The sequence below is a fragment of the Adiantum capillus-veneris genome, chromosome 20, assembly GCF_014529385.1.
Source record: "Adiantum capillus-veneris isolate H3 chromosome 20, ASM1452938v2, whole genome shotgun sequence".
NCBI classification, from domain to species: Eukaryota; Viridiplantae; Streptophyta; class Polypodiopsida; order Polypodiales; family Pteridaceae; genus Adiantum; species Adiantum capillus-veneris.
The window spans coordinates 152,283,353-152,303,705 of NC_140950.1; the positions used below are offsets into that span (position 1 = coordinate 152,283,353).

Genomic DNA, 20,353 nt, shown 5'->3' on the forward strand with positions numbered 1-20,353 from the left:
TACAATTTCATAGCAAAGAAATTCGACCTTGTCAAGCATTCACATCAACCTTGTCAAATTGTAGGTAATGGTCGGCCTTGCCTAGGTTCTCAGCCTTCTTCATCAAGCTTAGTAACAAGCCATGACGATCTCCATGAGAGTCTCAAGCACTACCATGCCTTGACTTTTACCAGGTAGCATGTATGCAACAGGCCTTGCCTGAACACTATGGCATTTGTCCTTGACAAACATTCCTAGGAACAAGTTCCCCTCCATCGTAAGTCATGGTCTTGAAGCTTGCTTTTACTAATGCAAAAATTTATTAAAAAAAACTAAAAAACAAGTTAGCTTTAAATAAATCTACATACCAACGACCTTGTCGACCCATGAAGGTGGTTAAAAGCTTGCATGAATATGTCGTGCTTGTTCATGAGTTGTCTATGGTTGCTCATAGCTACACCAGACCTAAGGATAACTTGATGTCTTTCGATGCTTGAGGACTATCGCTATGGATAGACTCACCCGTCAACAAAAATATCATGCTTCTCTTACTCTGCATCTCATGAAACTGATAAGACACATGTCGTCAAAATCTCCCATTCCTCTTGCTGGCAATCGTGCCGATTTGCCCGCTAAAGCTCAAACCTTGCTCAACTTGCTCGACCCAATCACTATGATTTGCAAACTCATAGGATCTTGCTCTATTCATGTGCCGATCATCCATATCATTGTTGCAATACGAATGCGATGTGCCAATGCCAGGCTCTATTCCCTTCATGGATTTTGTGTCGCCTTTGCCTTACCATGCCATAGCAATGGCCCCGCCTTGTAGAGTTGTGCATGACATGTTTGCATCCCATACTACTATGGCCTTTTTAACAATTGTTGCCTCCCGCCGTACACGGAATGCTGCATATGCTTGCTTGCATAGCACATCTACCATGGGTTGCAGCCCTTAGCGAGAGTGAATGCCCAAAAATAAGACAGGGCCATCGCTACAACATGCCATACTACTATGGACTCTTTAACCATTGTTGCCTCCCGTCCACGGACCTACTGCGTATGCTTGCTTGCAGAGCACATCCACCATGGGTTGCAGCCCTTAGTGAGAGTGAGTGCCCAAAAATAGGAAGCCCAAAATAAAGCTTGATGTGTAAACTCCATGCCCTTAGCCATGGCGGCTTCTGCAAAAAGCGCACATAGAGAAAATCATTTGTGCCGTCTTCTGCCGACTCTAAGTGGCCTCGACAAGGAAGCAAAACTTGCAAGGTTCCACAGGGCACTCCGTTTTGGTTACGCTTGCGCCACCAATTGTGCAGGTCCACCAGCGTCTTCTCTCGCATGCAAGGGGGGTTTCCCTTGTGGCCTTTCTCCCTGTCGAACCTGCCACCTCCATGCAAGAGACCGCTCCCGCATCCCCTGATCTCTGTCAATCCCGCCATAGGACTCCTCGACACAAGAGCCCCTACACGTGGTCGGTTGCTCCTTGACTGCTCCTCTTGCTTAGCTTCCTTCACGGCCCAAGTCGAGAGAGAGAGAGAGAGAGAGAGAGAGAGAGAGAGAGAGAGAGAGAGAGAGAGAGAGAGAGAGAGAGAGAGAGAGAGAGAGAGAGAGAGAGAGAGAGAGAGACCATGCAAATGATAAGACCATGCATGCCTCATGCAACCTTCCCCCCTCCTCCATGGCTCCTCCTCCAACATCTCCATGAGGATCTCCATGATGTCATTAATGAAATGAGTGCCCTAGTCTGACGCTATTTCAATGGGATGCCGTATCTAGAAATTATATTTTCATAAATGAATAAGGTAGTAGACCTTGCAGTGTTATCTGGAAGAGCTTTAGCCTCCACCCATTTGTTGGCATAGCACGTAGCCATAATGATGTATTTATTCATTCTTGGAGTCACCTTCTTGAATGGTCCCATGAAGTCAAATCCCCACTTCATAAAATACTCCAGTGGTTGAATTGGAGTCAGAGATGTCATATCAGCTGATGTAGATCTACCCATCCTTTGGCTATATCACAGGTTTTACAAAAAGTTCTGGCATCAGCCATCATCGATTGTCACCATAATCCTGCTTGAAGGATTTCCTTATAGGTGATATCAGTTGAAAAATGACCTCTTGCATCTCCAGTATGTGCCTCATCAATAACCTGCATCGTCCTTTTAATGGCACACATCATTGAAGCACACCATCAATGCCAAATCTATAAAGCGCTCCCGCAATCGTGGTGAATTTCATTCTTTGAATAGTTAGTGCCTTTTTCTTGTTTTGAGACCAATCCTCTCGGAATTTGCCTAGATGAAGGAAATCCTACACTTCTTGCCTCTGGACAGGCTCTTCCTTAGCTGTCCTCTGAAATGATTCAACATCTATTGGTTCATCTCTCAAAGATGTTTCTGAATAGCTTTCAGTGCTTTTGGAAAGAAAATCAAGGCCACAATGTGATTTTCCTGGCTTGTGGAAGATCTTGAATTCAAATTCCATGAGAAACATCATCCACCTGATTAACCCTCCTTGTATTGTTACCTTATTGATCAGAAATAATAAGGCATGATGATCAACATAGAAGTGGAATAGCTTGCCCCAATGCTCGGTCGATAATGTTTGAATTTAGTTGCACCCATTCCTAGTGCCTCTCTCTCTGTTGTTGAATAACCTTGTTCTGTTGAATTGAACCTATGACTAGCGAAGTTCCCATCAGGTTGGGCCAATATAGCCCCCATCGCCATACCTGAAGCGTCAACATGTACGTGGAAGATAATATCCCAGTTGGGATGGCAAAGGACTAGCTTCCTGGTGATCACATCTTTTGAGCATTGGAAATTGTGCTCACATTCTTCAGTCCAAATGAATTTATTCCCTTTCTTTGTGAGCTCGTATAGGGGTAATGCTTTAGATGCAAACATATGAACAAACCTTTCATAAAAATTAATGTACCCCAAGAATGAACTCAATTTTGAAACAGTGGTCGATTCTCTGGCTTGATTAATACTCTCAATCTTAACTTCAACTATCTCAATACCATTCCTTGAAACAATATGGCCCAATAGTTGACCCTTCCAGACCATAGAAATAGATTTGAATGGATTTAAATAGATCCTCTTCTCTCTGCACCTCTTAAAGACCATTTCCAGAAACAATATATACATCTCCTCAGTGGAAAAGATAGTAAAGTCATCCACAAAAATGGCCAAAAACTTGTGGAGAAATTCATTGAAGATCTCCATCATACACCGCTGAAAGGTTGTTAAAGCATTACACAGTCCAAATGGCATTACCAAATACATAAATGCTCCCCACTCAGTGATGAATGTTGTCTTAGCCCTGTCTTTTGGTGCAATCTTCAGTTGACTGTAGCCATTGTAGCCATCCATAAAGCTATACATCTCGTGGCCTGCAATCTCATCTAACATCATATTTGTGAATGGTAATGGGAAGGGATCTTTAATGGTCTGGGCATTCAGCTTCCTATAATCCACGCATACTCTGAGCTTATCATTCTTTTTTGGAACAACCATTATAAGAACTAACCAGTCGTTGCTTGCCACCTTTGTGATGAACCCAACTTTAAGCAGATTATCAATTTCCTCCGTAACCTTCTCTGCATAATTAGGATTCATTTTGTACCTCTGCAGTCGTATTGGTTTGGCATCAGGCTTAAGTGGTATCCAATGTTGGCACACTTCTGGATCTACTCCCTTCAGATTTGTATGTTCCCATGCAAATACGTCTTTGTATTTCTGGAACAGTGCCTTGGCCTTCTCCTTAATCCCTAGCTTCAAACGTTTGTTGAGTTTAATCATTCTGGGATTCTCCTTTGAGCCGAGATTCCATTCTTCCAATTCCTGATAATTTGGAAGTAATCGGTTGGCCCACCTCACTTTCTCTTGGCAAATGACTTTCCTTCTTTGTCTGTCCAAATGCGAGTAACATAGTCATTAAATGGATTGCTGACTTCCAGTATATCATCGTGAACGTCTAGTGTGACTACCACAAGGATCTCTTCATCAGAAGTTGTTGAATCGTTTATTGAACAGGGTTCTGGTTTGAAGCTAATATTTTCTGATGTATATTGTTATGGTACTTGACCCTCAATCTGAACTGACCTTTCTTCAGTATCTAACTCAACAAATTGTTTTGAATATTATTGCTTCTTTCGTTCAGCTTGTTCCTTGTCCATCAATACTGCACTAAGATCAATTTTCTATTAATGGAAAGATGTTCATGGAGGCAAGCATCCTCTCAATCTTCTTCGTTCCATACTTCTTACACAGTTCCTCTGATCTCAGAGCCTTTCTCCAAATTCTAGTATTGTCTGTCTTTATTTGAATTCTTATACTAAAGCCTTGGATATTCAAGGTTTGTTTTGCATAGTCATGTATGGCTCCAACAGTCCTGAGCCATGGTCTTCCTAGCAACATACCATATGCTCCTTAAACATCCAACACCAAAAAGCTGTTTTTGAACTTTTCTTTCCCCATCCTTATCTGCATGTTTTCAATAAGTTGAGTGATCCACCATCCTTATTCTGAACGGAGCTAGCTTCATCTTCGTTATCCCTAGCTTTTGTCTAAGATGCTCGCCAAGAATGTTCACTCTAGCTCCTCTATCTACAATGACACCAGATAATGTTCCCATTGTTTTCTCAGCTTATTGTCTATCTAGATCACCGTAACTTCATCATCTCGGATGGCTATCAAATCCACTATTTTGGCCTCTGCTTCAGCTTTTCTCTTTTGTCTGATGCATTTGGCTACCTCAGGCAATGTGCGTCTAATATCATTTGATTCCGCTGTTAACTTTTGAATCCGTTCACATACCTTCACATAAATTTCATCTTGCTCATTGCCCGTGCTGCCACTGTATGAACCAAAAGACTTCTCCTCTTGAGAATCTTCCCAGTCCCATTTCATTGGTTTGCCTTTGTTTGCTGGTTGGCTCTATGATGAATCCACTTGCTTCTTCCCCAAGCTAGTGTTTCCAGCTTCAACCAAGTGTGCTCTGACTTGCCTTGTTTCATCCGCCAAGCTTTGTACTACAGCAATCATAGAATCCTCGAGTCTATCTACTGCTGCCTTCTCCTTTCTTGGTTCTAAAGACTGTAGTAATCATAGAATCCTTGAGTCTATCTGCTGCCTTCTCCTTTCTTGATTTTGAAGATTGGGGTGTAACTTTTGAGTGGTTCGAGCTTCTAAACATTCTGGTTGTTCTGGCAGATTTCTTGACAAGTTCTCAGTAATTTTTGTTGCAAGCTTCGTGCCATTCATCTGCAGTCTTCTCTATGCCCTTAGCCTTCCATACCTTTCTCTGTTGTTCCCACTTTTTGGCTTCAATAGTATGATTCTCTTCTTCTATAGGAATCTCTTTTGATTCTCTTCTTCAGTAGGAATCTGTTCAATCACTGCTCCCTTGCTTCTGGTGACTACTCTCGGTACTGGCTATGGTGGTTTCTGGTCAGCTACCTCTGTCTTTGGCAAGTCTGGACAATGAGCTGTAAAGTGGCCATACTTGCCACAACCATAGCAATTCTTGCTTGGAGAAGTCTCCTCTTCTCCTACCCCTGCCAGCTACATTCTAGTAGCATCCGCAACCCATTCCAGTGCTCATACTGGCTTCATTTTCTTTAGACCCGTTGGGTACGTTAGCCTTGGGCACTTTCGGAGTGGTGGATTTTGATTTTGCAATTGTTCCGAACGTGACCAAAGGCCTTGCAATATGTACACTAGGAACTCATTCAACATATGGTCCTTTGATTGACATTTGGAATACCAGATTTCTGCTTTCCACATTGAGGGTCTTGTCTTTGCTATCTCAACAATCTGTCTGGACATTTCTTCAACCAATCTGGTCCAGGACCCCTTCTTGGCTTTTCCTTTCTCATCTGGATCACTATCAGAAGAACTAGAGCTAGAAGTGGATCCAGAGCTCTCTTCAATAGAAGACTCACTATCACTGGATTGTCTTCTCCTGTGGTCCTTCTCCTTTTTCGCTTGCTGCTCCAAATTCAGTGCTCTTTGAACCAAGTCATTAAATTTCTTCGTCGGTGCTGGTACCTCTTGCTCCATCAACTTCTTACTCCGAAAGCCATTCAAGCACCAAGCTCTCATTCGGTTCTCCGAGGGAGGTTCTTGTAGCTATCTGGTCAATTCCTTGATTTTTTCCACATAGATCCTGACTAACAACTTACCTTGCTTGATCTTATCAAGCTCACAGAGAATATCTTCATCCCCCATGTTGTCTGAATATTCCACTTTAAAAGCTTTGATAAGCTTGTTGGACGATCTCAGTAAGTAGACTGGGTACCATTTCCTAGCTACGTCCTTCAATGTTTGAGGAAAATACTCCCCACATTCATCTTCATCAATATACTTCAGCTCTGCGTATTGCTCAAAAGCTTGTATGTGTACATCAGGGTCATCCTTTTTTCCACCTTTGAATATTGGAAAAGAACTTTTCAGGTCATTGGAATGTTCCTTGCTTTTGCTGACTCAGGTCCTGTGTGCTGGTTTCCTGTCTCGTAACTTTCTCTTGTCATAGTGATCAGTATCAGCCTCATAGTTCTCTGTCTCTGTCTCTGAGACTGTCTCTTCTAATGTCTTCTTGGTTTCCTTGTGATGAGCGATGAGTTTTTCGACTCCTATCACTCTCATATGTTTGTTTTTAACTTTGAGATCCATGAGACCTACCTATCCTTTCATCCCTTTCAGCTCTCCGACGCCTGGAATAATTTGAATGCTGCGAATCCCTTGATTCCCCAGTCGTGCCCTCTCTTGAAGCGACTTGGATTTCAATATTCCCAAGGTGCTAATCGATTTTAGAGCTTAATTCAGTCTCCTTTGGAATCGGACTGACCGCTCTAGGTTCTCCATGAAGCGAGTTGTTGGTCCTCGACCTCTTGTGCTCGTCTTAGGCGGCATTGTGGACATGCAATAGCTATAATACCAGCTGGGAGGTAGTTCGTATGCCTGAGAGCGACTTAGCTCAAACCACCTTGATCGCCAAAATGGAATGAGCTAGATGTGTTCAGACAACTATTCCAGGTTGGTACTTAGAGTTAGAGATCTCAGATTCTGAGAATTCAGATAGCACTTCAGACTACTAGAAGACAAAACTGGAAAATGAAAGTACAAGACACTATAACTGAAATCGAAATTGGATTGTATTCAAAATAACCAGTGTACAACTTGTGAGCATAAAGTATATCGGTAAATGGTTTTGGGAGTATAGAAAGAGAGAGAGCAACAATACAAGATGATTACAAAGGGACACATTAGTCACAAGAGTTCCAAAAGCCCAAGAGTCAAAAGTCCCTAAAAATGAATAGCGGGTCCTATTTATAAGCTATCGGATTGACTGATTGTGCACTGTCACGTACTGTGGTAACTCGCTGGTTTTGGAAGCTTTTGATGTCCGCTAGTCTTATAGAGGTAGTTCCCGCCTTCTACAACAAGAGTGAACGTTTTCCTCTTGCACGTATTTATTTATAGATTTCTTGAATGCTCAAAAATGAATACACATTGGTCGATCAGATTTAATGGCCATAGCCCATAAAGAGTACTTGAATAATATACATAAATGTGATGTCCTTTCGCATAGCCCTTAGATTTTTCCACCTGTCATCTACAACAATAAATAAATAATAATCAAACGACGTATTTGCATACTTGGAAAATCCATTAACCACATAATTGAAGCTATATGCGAATAGAGAGAGGCATAGTGTGAGAGACAATAGGAGAGCGCGTGCAGGTGCATCTCCTAGAGCAGAGTGCTGCGTCGGCACGATGAGAGAGAAGAGAGGAGAGGAGAGAAGAAGGACACCAGCACTGGGTGTGAGCATTTTTCTCTTGCACATATTTATTTATAGATTTCTTGAATGCTCAAAATGAATACACATTGGCCGACCGGACATAAATGTGATGTCCTTTCGCATAGCCCTTAGCTTTTGCCACCTGTCATTTGGAATAAATAAATAATAATCAATCTCCATTACAGTAATAGATCCCATTTGCTAAATCATTTCGTAATGTTTTGCATCCATCTCGAGCTTAATATTTTGCTTTTGTGCATCTTTTGGACATTTTTACTTGCTTCCCATGCAATTCTCAAAAGTCAATGTGAAGGATTTTGCTACATCTTAACCATATACTCCATGACTCTCTCCATACCCATAACCTCAATGGGAAGTGATCTCGACTCAAGAAGTAACAACATGTATGGTGTTTGCTACCATCCCATACTTCAACCCCATAAAGAAGCATTGTCCTCACCAAGGTATCAAAGAGCTATTTCTTAAGAGCCCAATATTTAATGTCTGGTACATTGCACATGTTCTCAAATCCAAGTACGCTCTCTTCCCAGCTTCGTCATGTAGTTCGATCATTCCCTTAATGATTGGGTGGTATCTCAAGGCCAAAGTACTTGAAGCTCTCTATCACTTCGGAGGGGCCCTTTATTGCACCCAATGAATGGCTTCTCCTCGTTGAGAGCAAGACCTTTGTTTTAGAGCCATTCACAAAATCAACCCACTATGCAATCCAAAAATTTCCAAGATAGTCATAACCTTTCGTGCATGTTCTAAAGTATGGGCGCGCGCGCGCGCACACACACACACACACACACACACAGAGAGAGAGAGAGAGAGAGAGAGAGAGAGAGAGAGAGAGAGAGAGAGAGAGAGAGAGAGAGAGAGAGAGAGAGAGAGAGAGAGAGAGAGAGAGAGAGAGAGAGAGAGAAGGCCTCAATATCTCTCCACCCTATGCTTTTGTGCATGCAACTTTGACGCATGTTGTCTTGTAAAGTCTCAATTGACACAACCGGCGAGTAATGATATGCTTTAAAGCAGATTGAGCTTGGCGTAGGCTACCAAAAGCAAGAACCCTAGAAGTTGTTCAATTCAATTCTTTTGCTACGATTTGACGAACTCTAAGAGATTGGTTAGGCTATCTCTCTTTGCCTCTACTTTTTGATGCCAAAGGTGGCGGTTCTCTAGCAGTAGGTGCTACGATCTTTTTTAATGTTTTATTAGTGCGAATCAACGAAGATCTGCTCTGGCAAAGTGAAGGGTTGTGGAGCAAAAGGGTGTCGCAGCGCGCTGATCGCTTGCAGGCTGATGGCGACTTACGGCGGGGGAGGCAATGCGAGGCAGCCGAGTGAAGACCATGAAAGCAAGGAACATACCAGACAATTTGGTTTTTTTAAATACAATAAAGTGAACCAGTGGCAGTAGCATCGTGTGCCGGTGCGACTGGTTACGGGGTTGTGCACGCAGTCTTGAACTAGAGGAGTTGAGTTCGATACCTGTCTCCTATTTTTTTAAGGTAGGAGATGACGCCTTCCCATGTTTGAAAGGTAGGAGATGACGAGTGGGAGGAATCTTGGAAAGTAATGGAATATAATGGAAGTAGAGCGAGTAGGTGATACAATTTTTGAAAAGGAAATTGGAGAAGAATCTTGGGAGATCCGCAGACTCCGGACTGCATGGAGAACTCTCTCTCTCTCTCTCTTTCTCTCTCTCTCTCTCTCTCTCTCTCTCTCTCTCTCTCTCTCGCTTTAGAAAGGATGAGAGGGGTATGTCTTTCTCTGCGACGCTGGAATGCATGGAGAACTCTCTCTCTCTCTCTCTCTCTCTCTCAAGGATGACGCTTCTCTTTCGCAAGGGAGGGGTATGTCTTTCCCTTCGTGAGTCCAGGCCTCTCTGTCTGTGTCTACGTCAAGCCTCTACCTAGGCTGGGCAACCTGGGAGGTCTATGCCCATTCTCTCTGTCTCTCAGCTGTCCCCGAGTATAAGCTTTCTCTATCATGCAGATCTTGGGGATTACATGCAGATCTATGCAAACAAAGGGGCAATGGAGAATGGATGGGACATATAGCAATGGGTCAAGAGAGGTACGAGAGATGATACAAAGAGAGAGGGGTTAATGCGTGAGGCACAGACGATCGAGGAAGGTCGATGAAGGGAGCGCACTGTGAGAGGAGGGTTAAGCACGACCAAGAATGGGGAGGTAGGGAATCTCTTGAGAAATGATTTTTTAAAAAGTAGCGCCAGTAGGTAGCTGAGGAGGGGATTAGGGTAAAGGGTGAAGGGAGCGCACTGTGAGAGGAGGGTTAAGCACGACCGAGAATGGGGAGGTAGGGAATCTCTTGAGGAATGATTTTTTAAAAAGTAGCGCCAGTAGGTAGCTGAGGAGGGGATTAGGGTAAAGGGGCCAATAAGGAGACGGGTACCAAAACAAAGCTGCACCTCCCCCCAATTTAGAGCCAAAAAATTGGAATATGCTTGGAATCTTGGTGATGTGTCCTTCTTTGATTTGCTGAAAAACTGATTTTTATTGGGCCTTGTCTGTCTCTAACACGTCAGAAGCTTCATTTTGCATTGGAGAATGCGCTACACTATATATTATTCTGCACTCGTAGGCAGATTGCGCTCAGATTTTTGCGACGAAACCCTCTCTTCAGCACGCATCTTCTGTGCCTCCTCCGACTTGAATCTGATATCGGGGGAGGGAGCTATGTCCAGCGCCTCTTAGCTGGCCCACGACTGGCCCCTTTACCCTAGTAAGAGGTAAAATTGAAAGTTGCTCAAATTATCACCGCCCTTGATTTTAGAATTTCAGTACTTTTCGTCCAATGGCCTTTGATTTTAGAATTTCGGTACTTTTCGTCGACTTGTGTTCCACTCTCTCTCTCTCTCTCTCTCTCTCTCGGCGCAGCGCGGAAGAAAAGCTACATCCAGCGTCTGCGCCCTCTCTCGAACTGACGCAGAATGTTCGATGCGGTGTTTGGGCGGTCCTTCAATTCTGCAAAATGGTACGATCCATGGACTGCGTGCTTGTTTCTTCCCCATTGCCTTTCTGCAAACAGCTATCGCGGCATATCGCATTAACAACACCAGATCAAGTCTTGATCTATGTTAGAAAGTTTCTTTCGTTTTTTGGGACAGTTTGGCAACATCTGCCATCTGGGGAGACCTTGGGTGTATTCAAAGATACATTTTTGCACCTCAATAGTTAAGAGCATCTACTTTGGCACTGAATATAAATTTGATGGTACACAAGCTGTCAGTTAAACAAAGACAGTGGTCTAAATCAGAGAGAGAAGAGACTGACACAAATAGTCGTCAAATTCTGGAGAAAGTAGGAAATAAGATAACTGCTTCTTCAAAGCTGGTCGAACATCAAAGTTACTTAATTCCAATGAGCAGTTCACCAAGGAGTGCTTGGCATTGCGAGATCATGTTTGACCAGGCAAGGCCTGCGATTGTCTCCTTTGCATGCCATATAATACTTCGATGCGGACCTATATGTCGGGCGTAGATGTCACAAAACATGAATTTCAGACTGCTTTTGTTTGTTAGACCTACATTGGATACAAGGGTTCCATTACAATCAGGTAATTGTGAGCAAGAAATCGAGAAGCTGGAGTGTGTAGTTTTCTTCTAGATGAGGAACAGGATAGAGCTTTTATGCATTTTCTTCTCTGCAAGTTATGGTACAAAGCACATTATAAGACATACCAAGCAGGTATAGTAGTTTTCAGGCTTGAGGTTGGATCACCTTTGGCTCGTCCCCCCTCGTTTTACTTCTTCATGCAAGGATAATTTTGTTAGGGACGGGCTGAGACACCATGGGGTCTCACCGCTTGGAACTGTGGTGGAGATATTAGCTTTGCAGAAGATTAGATATATCCCAACTGATCATTTTTAAGGGACGAATGGAGCAACTCTTAGAGTTTATTGCTTCCTTGTGAAGGCTGTATTCTCCCAGAGGCGTGTTTTGTGGCGCTGTCGAGCCTATGTGAGATAGTTTCTTCATGTATATAGTGATATGCCATGTGTCTAGTGTGGTTCTATGTGCTTGCGGTTTCCAATGCAACTGAGGGGCTGTTTCCTTTGTTTCATGTCGTGGTTGAGTCCTTGTTTCCCCATATATATTGGGGGGGAAGGGACTCTTCTTGTATGACGTCATAAGTTGCATTGTTGTCACAAAATGATGACGTGGCAGTACTGCCCGCGAGAGAGGAAAGCTGACGTGGCAGCAGGCTGTATGGACAGGCCCGGGATTTGCGCTGACAGGCTGATGTGGCAAACAATATGGATTTCCCTGTTATGCGCTGGCAACTGAAGACATGGCAGGCTGTACGGAATTCGGTAATTTGCGTTGGCTGTTTTTTATGGCAGATTTTGGGACCAGATGCTTTTGGGACAATTTGCTTTTGAGTTTACTGCTTTTGGGGCATCCCTTGTAGGTTTATAAGAGTTCTGGGGCCTCACTCTGTAGGGCATCTGGACGCAGAGTTTTAGAATAGAGGTCCCGTCGGGAGTTGTACTTTGCAATGATTAATGATAAAGAAATACCGAAAGGGGTGCTAGATTGTGGGGCCAGTACCTCCGGGCATGGAACTCCGCCGGGCAGTGTCGACTCTCTCTCTCTCTCTATTAAAGTTGAGTGATTTTGAAGTTTCTGTTCGTGTGTTGCTATTGATTTCACGCTTGGAGTGGCCAAGCCTGTTACAGTGGTATTAGAGCTCAGAAAGATTCTTCTTCTTCGGAGGATCCGATCCTTCTTGCAACACAGTTTTTTTTTGGTGAAAGAATCTTCGTGTCCTGACTCCGGACTTATTACTCACTCGCACCCTTCGTACATAGCGCATCGGGTGTGCTCCCGTCTTCATCGCTCTTTCTTTCAGGGCATAAGTCAAAGAACCCCAGATTATACATGGGTTCTCACGGAGAATCTGACAGAGATAACACAGTGAGTAGGCAGAGAAAAGTTGAAATCCGGTGCGGGAACTAAAGAAAGGAATGAAGATTTGTACAAATTCCTGGTAGAAAAATTTGCCAGAAAATGGAGTATAAACGTCAAATGCAAGTTGACATATGTGTGAAAAGATTGATCAAGTACTCTAGAGACCCGAGATTTGCGAAACACCTGAAAAATTACCTGATTGATGAGGTTTATTTGAGATGGCATGAGGCCAATTGTCCTCTCATATCAAGAGGAAAGGTGAAAGGACAGACAATTGCAGACAAGAGGAACCTGTACTTGCAAAAAGAGCTTTTGCAAGAGCTGGAGAGAACTCTTGAAAAGAAGATGAACCAGAGAGAGTTACAGAGCAGTAGTCGAGCGCGGAAGAAAAGGAAAGACGAAAGCAGGATTGGTACCGGATTTTGTGGGAACCGCCGACCTTGATCAGATGAACGAAAATACCGAACTTTGCACAGCATGGGGCAAAGTGCGAGACTAGGAAACCTTTATCTTCTTTGATGGAGAAGCCAAGGCTAACTTCAACCGAATTGGCGGCTTGAGTTGGAATTACGCTTAAGAAAATGGGGCCACAGGCCAGGGTTGTTCTAGAGGCACCTGGACGAGATGTTGCCATTACACCTGTCATTGGCAAACTACCTTTGCATTGTGAGGGGTATTTAGGGCACGAGGACTTTTACATCATGTCTTTCGAGGGTGTGACGTCCTCTGAGGAATCCCTTGGTTCCCCGAGGACAGTGTTGTGGTCGATTATAGGGCAAGGAAAGCCATTTTGAAGAATGAGAAGGACAAAGAGATTGTGCTTGATGGAAAACTGAAAGGAGAGTCCGTCCCACTTGATGAAATCTAGTTTTTTTGTTTACCCGATTTTCTTGAAGTAACTGAATGATGATCAAAGGTCAAATATGTCAGACCTCGAAAGAAAACAACAAGATTTTCTGCAAGCTCAGGCTGACTATTTCTCTGAGGGCTTACTAGGCAAGTTGCCTCCTTCACGTCCTGAAGATCACATGATGGATTCCCAGTAGTACACCACCAAACCGGCCACCTTATCGAGTTAGCCGAGCCCAGAATGAAGAAATAATGAACCAAGTAAAATAACTTCTAGAAAAGGATCTCATCCAACCTAGCACATCACCTTATTGTTCTCCGGTTTTGCTAGTACTAAAGAAAGACGGATCTTGGAGAATGTGCATTGATTATAGAGCTCTCAATAAAATCACCATCAAGAACTGTTAGGTGCAGCGGAAGTGAATGTGGAACTTTGCTCAAGATCAGTGCTCCGAAATGTGCTCAAGGATTTCTTTTACTTACGGAAGGGAGAGGAGAGCCTTCCGTTCCTTTAGTGAGAGAGTGCAATGAACAAAAACAAAGTGGTGATGTAAGGTGCAGCGGAATGAATGTTTGAACTTTGCTCAAGATGAGTGCTCCGAACTGTGCTCAAGGTTCCTTTTGTTCTTATGGAAGGGAGAGCCTTCCGTTCTTAATGAGAGAGTGCTATGATCACATACAAAGTGAATGGACACTGTGCGTGCAAGTGTATGAGACTGAGAGATAGAGAGAGAAGAGAGATACGACACCAGAGACGTAAAACCCTCCTCCGAAGGCCCCACTCTCGTCGGCGAGAGTGGTCTACTTATGATTGCACAAACTGGTACAAACTGTATGCATGAGACTGATGCAAGTCTAGGCTATGTTGGTGATGACGACGGGGATGGCGAAACCGACCTAAGGGCTGAAATCTGCAATCTTTTATCTGCTGTCCCAAAAACGCTATGGGCTGAAATCTGCTACAATCCAAAACGCTGATTTTGGGGGCTGATTCTAATGATCTTTGTCGTTGAAATTCTGCAGGTTCTAGGGCTGAAAACTGAACTTCTTTTATGGCTGAAAACGCTGATTCGATGTTGCTTTACCGCTGAAAATGCCAGCCAGAAAGGGAGGGCGCTCTGGTGTGCAAAACGCTAGGGCTGCCATATGGAAACGCTAGGTGCTGGGACTTCTTGCGGTGAAGGTCTTCATGATGAAAACGCTAGGCTGATGCAGATGAGGGCGATGATGCCTCCTGCTGAAAACGCTAGAGATGAAGCTAGGTGATGATGTCTTTGCTTGGAGGAGATACCGCCACCAAGGTCTTGCTGAGGAGTTGCCTGTTGAGCACTGGTGCTCCTGCTGCCTCTTCTGCCAGTTAGTGCTAGTCTAGGTTTGCTGATATACAAACTTACTCAATTTGCCCTTTCTACTTTCCAACAAAAGTCACTTAAAAATAATAAGTGAAAAATGTCAAAAATAGGGAAAATAGGCTAAATGCACTGGAAAATTCCCTTGAAGGATTCTGATGGATTTTGATGGGAATGCTTATGATCATGATGTGTGCAACCAAAGGATATGCATCTACACTAAGTGTCTGGGCATGCACGGTCTACGAATAGACTCACAAGAGTGCCAGATCACTTCTAAATCTAGACTGACTAGACTGACTGAACCCTTGTCGTGCTGTAGCTTGTCCACGGACACATAGGGTTGGATGTGCCACGTGACATCCCCTGCTTTTCAAAGTGAGGTACTGGTACCGAACTGTATGGCGTCGAGGGAGATCGCCAATAACATCGGAAATCCTGGAAGGGACTCTTCGTCGGCCCACTCTGATGTGTTGGTCGTGCGGTACTTGAACTTCATAAAGGTCTACAACGGTTGCTTCTTTGGGCCGCGCCGAAAGCGACACAAAGTCTCTTGAGTCTCCTTCAATGCTTGAACTTCGGTTAGAGTCATGCTTCTTTCTTCTTCAAGAATCTTCTAGGCTGAAAATTCCTGAAACCATTTCCAACACAAAACCATGAACATACCTATTCCATGTAAAGTGAGTGGAAAAAATCTTGTCTTATTAAAAGACTGTGCATGCAATGTAGATGAACAAAGAGACGGAGTGCCAAACCGTTCACCACACACACGCAAACAATGAGATTGAATCTTTCTCTTATGATCTAAAGCAATCAATTGTGGCAATTCACAACGGAAATGCCCATGCTTTGTGCTCATACTTTCATGTGCTCTTTCTACAACTGTGTCATGCCAAGAAAGAGACATGGAATGTGACTTCCTTGAATGCATACTTTTCAGCTTTTCATGAACAATCCGCATGCTCTGTGCTCATCCATGAGTGAAACGTGCTCAACGTACAATACGTCATGCCTAGGAAAAGGGACCACATAAAGACGCTGACGAAAATGCAGGAAACGATCACGAATGAAACACTCGTACAATGCGTGCGGACAAATCAGTTGAACACATAGTACTTCTTGTAAGTGTTCTTTGGACCTAGGCTCGAGAGCCAAGATCGGTTCTCCCTGAGGGGGTTCTTTGGACCTCGACTCGAGAGCCAAGATCGATCCTTCGTGATTGATCGAACCTGCAACGAGGTTAGCTTTGCTAGAAAAAGCATCAACTAACAGATCATCCTTGTGAACAATCACGTCATCTTCATGCAAATCATCATGCTTGTGAGAAATCACATCTTGATCATGCAAATCATCATGCTCATCATTATCATCCAAATTATCATGCTTATCATTGTCATTCAAATCATCATGCAAATCATTGGCATTCAAATCATCATCATGCAAATCATCATGCAAATCTTGTGTATCATGCTTTGGAGAAGAAGAGCCTGAGAGATTCTCCTTTTGCCTGAATTTCTTGCATTTGTGCCTGCACTTGAGAAAAGAGTCGCAAGAACTCTTTCATGTGTTGGTCGCTCTTTCCTTTGACGGCGGCTGCCATTCTTTCTTGGTGTTTGCGCTCCATTTCTGCTTTTCTTTTTGCTCTTCTTTCTGCGTGTCTGCGATCCATTTCTGCTTTTCGTTGTTTGCATTCACGATCAAATTCTGCCATTCTTTCTGCATTTCTTGCTTCGCGTTCTAACTTCCTTTCCATAAACAACTGGTCCAGAGCCTCCATAGGAGTTAGTGCAATCCTTGACGTAGATGGGGAAGGGGGAGGGTCGGGAAAACCTCTCGATGGGGAAAATTCTTCTTCGCCTCTCTCATGCTCATCATCTCTAAGCGAAGTATCCATTCTGCTTCGAGTGATGGCCATGCACTATGATCTTTGGTTCTTAAGTTCACGAGGAACTTGGGTTCTTGAGGATCTTGGGTTCTCGAGGTTCTTGAGGGTTCTTGAGGTTCTTCTTTTGCTTGCAATGTGTGTTAGAGAAGGATCTTCTCTTCACCCGAGTTCTGCTCTTTTCCGCGGGCGCACCCCTTGGCGGCCTTGCGCTCACACCAAGGTTGCTTTTTCCCACCTCACGTCAATTGGCCGGCCGCTAAGTGCACGGTCCGCTCTCAATGAGTGAAAAGAGGCAGAAGGGGAGGCTGGACAAGCCCTTCTTTCTTGGGATCCCTGACACTCTTCAAAAACACGATTAGGAATCGACACGCCCAAGTGAACTTGGGTTCGTGCGACCTCAACAAGCAAAAAAAAGTTCCGTGGTTCTTGTGATTCTTTCCTTGAGTGATACAGAACACTGCCAAAGCTCTGATACCAATGTAAGATGCAGCGGAATGAATGTTTGAACTTTGCGCAAGATGAGTGCTCCGAACTGTGCTCAAGGTTCCTTTTGTTCTTATGGAAGGGAGAACCTTCCGTTCTTAATGAGAGAGTGCTATGATCACAAACAAAGTGAATGGACACTGTGCGTGCAAGTGTATGAGATTGAGAGATAGAGAGAGAAGAGAGATACGACACCAGAGACGTTGTAAAACCCTCCTCTGAAGGCCCCACTCTCGTCGGCGAGAGTGGTCTACTTATGATTGCACAAACTGGTACAAACTGTATGCATGAGACTGTTGCAAGTCTAGGCTATGTTGGTGATGACGACGGGGATGGCGAAACCGACCTAAGGGCTGAAATCTGCAATCTTTTATCTTCTGTCCCAAATGGCAAAAACGCTATGGGCTGAAATCTGCTACAATCCAAAACGCTGATTTTGGGGGCTGATTCTGATGATCTTTGTCGCTGAAATTCTGCAGGTTTTAGGGCTGAAAACTGAACTTCTTTTATGGCTGAAAATGCTGATTCGATGTTGCTTTACTGTTGAAAACGCCAGCCAGAAAGGGAGGGCGATCTGGTGTGCAAAACGCTAGGGTTGCCATCTGGAAACGCTAGGTGGTGGGACTTCTTGCGGTGAAGGTCTTCATGATGAAAACGCTAGGCTGATGCAGATGAGGGTGATGATGCCTCCTGCTGAAAACGCTAGAGATGAAGCTAGGTGATGATGTCTCTTCTTATAGGAGATACTGCCACCAAGGTCTTGCTGAGAAGTTGCCTGTTGAGCACTCGTGCTCTTGCTGCCTCTTCTGCCATTTAGTGCCAGTCTAGGTTTGCTTATATACAAACTTACTCAATTTGCCCTACCTACTTTCCAACAAAAGTCACTTAAAAATAATAAGTGAAAAATGTCAAAAATAGGGAAAATAGGCTAAATGCACTGGAAAATTTCCCTAAAGGATTCTGATGGGAATGCTTATGATCATGATGTGTGCAACCAGAGGATATGCATCTACACTAAGTGTCTGGGCATGCACGGTCTACGAATAGACTCACAAAAGTGCTAGATTACTTCTAAATCTAGACTGACTGGACTGACTGAACCCTTGTCGTGCTGTAGCTTGTCCACGGACACATAGGGTTGGATGTGTCACGTGACAGGTGAACACTATGAATGAAGCGACAGAGAGAGAGAGAGAGAGAGAGAGAGAGAGAGAGAGAGAGAGAGAGAGAGAGAGAGAGAAGAATGCGACACCAGAATGTTGTCAAAACCCTCCTCTGAAGGCCCCACTCTCTATGGCGAGAGTGGTCTACTATTGATTGCACAAATCTCTACAATGCTTTGGACTTGCCGACGATGTCGACGACGATGAGAACGACGACGAGACGGGCTGAAATCTGAGAATGCTAAGGGTTGAAATTTGCAAATCTTTATCTACTGAATTCTGACTCTATGTCGGTGACGATGTCAATGACGACGATGCAACGAAGACGCGTTGAAAACACAGATGCTGAAATCTGCGTTTTCCCGGCTGAATCTGCAAACTGCGCTGAATTTGACCACGCGGCGAGGATCTGCTGCGGGAAGGTGAGATCTGCGAGGTTTGGGACTTCTACTGCGGTGTCTTGATGCTGAAAACTGAAAACGCCGTCACGGAGGAACTGCAAAACGCTAGATTGCGTGCTGCTACAAAAACGCTAGAATTCTGTCTGCTATGGGAAATCTGCTAACGCTAGGGGATCTGCTGGTCTTGCTGTCGCTAGCCTGCTGAGAGGAGAGGTCAGCCAGTTTTAGAGACACATCACAGACTTCTTTAGAGCAGACACTGGACACCTGGAGGAGCTACTACCACAACAGATCTTGTTGCCTCACACCAAAGGACACTTATTGACCGATCGACTGAATTGGGGAGATCCAAACGCCCACGAATGCGGAAGACTACATAGCATCGACGGAGGCTACATTAGAGGATCCGTTTCACTTTGGCTCGACATGTACGACGCTCAGTCAGACTCCTGACCATGGAAGAGATTGATGAGATTCGCCAGCGACCAATGTTGGATCTCTTGTGACTTGTGGTTTAGCTATCCCGGCTAGCTGCTTATTTCACACCTACAAGCTTAGAATTTTATAGTACTTATATCTCATCCTTTTGTCATTTCATTTCATTTCATTTTAGTACTCTGACTTTGCATCAGATCCACCACATTGTAACGCTCTGGTCTCATAGGTCATTTTGGCCTTTTGAAGACGTTAATATAACATTTCATTTCATTTCATCTCTCTCTCTCTCTCTCTCTCTCTCTCTCTCTCTCTCTCTCTCTCTGTGAGAGAAAAAGGAGGGCTTGTCACAAAGTGATGACGTGGCGGACAACAGAAACCCTAATTTCTGCCAGAAACCCTAAAATTCCTGCAAACCCTAATTTTTGCCAAAAACCCTAAATTCCGGAAATCGCGGAGGCGGATTATTAAAAAATATATATATATTTTTTTTTGGAAAATGATGAGCGACGCGAATTTTGCTTTTGCTTTTTTTTTATTAAAAAAAAAGAGAAAAGACTCTCTAAGAGAGAGAGAGAACTGATGCTTTTGATTTTAAAAGCTTTTGGGGCTCTGCTTTTGGGCATCCCTTGTAACCTTTAAATTAGTGGTGAGGGCCTCACTTCTCAGAGCATCTGGACGCAGAGTCTGAGAGTGAAACCCTAACCGCTCTCTTGTACTTTGATGATTGATTAATACAAAAAGAAATACCGAAAGGGGCGCCAGTCTTTGGGGCCAATATCTCTAGGCACGGAACTCTGCCGGGCCAGTGCAAATCTATTGTGATCTGTGAATTGTTTTGAAGTGGTTATTTGGTGCTGTCGCGGTTGATTCTTGACTTGGAGTGTCCAAGTTTGTTACAGTGGTATCAGAGCACGGCCGATTTCTCTTCTACGGGAAATCCGATCCCCGAATTTTTTTTTTCCGCGGCACCTATGGCTTCAGGCAATGATCAGTCGACTCCCTCTGCATCTGGAGATGCGGGCTGGGATCACAACGAAGATTCAGACAGAGAGTAT

The 20,353-nt window shown here is 44.0% G+C and overlaps 1 protein-coding gene across 1 annotated transcript in view; it reads left to right on the forward strand.

The window, feature by feature from the left end:
- Nucleotides 1-10,638: 10,638 nt before the first annotated feature.
- The window catches only part of LOC147433415 (uncharacterized), a 40,534-nt gene continuing 30,819 nt past the window's right edge, over nt 10,639-20,353 (forward strand). The window contains exon 1 of the mRNA XM_086492983.1: nt 10,639-10,793. Within this exon, the coding sequence (XP_086349109.1) occupies nt 10,750-10,793 (44 nt within the window). The 5' untranslated portion in view covers nt 10,639-10,749. The remainder of the gene's footprint in view (nt 10,794-20,353) is intronic.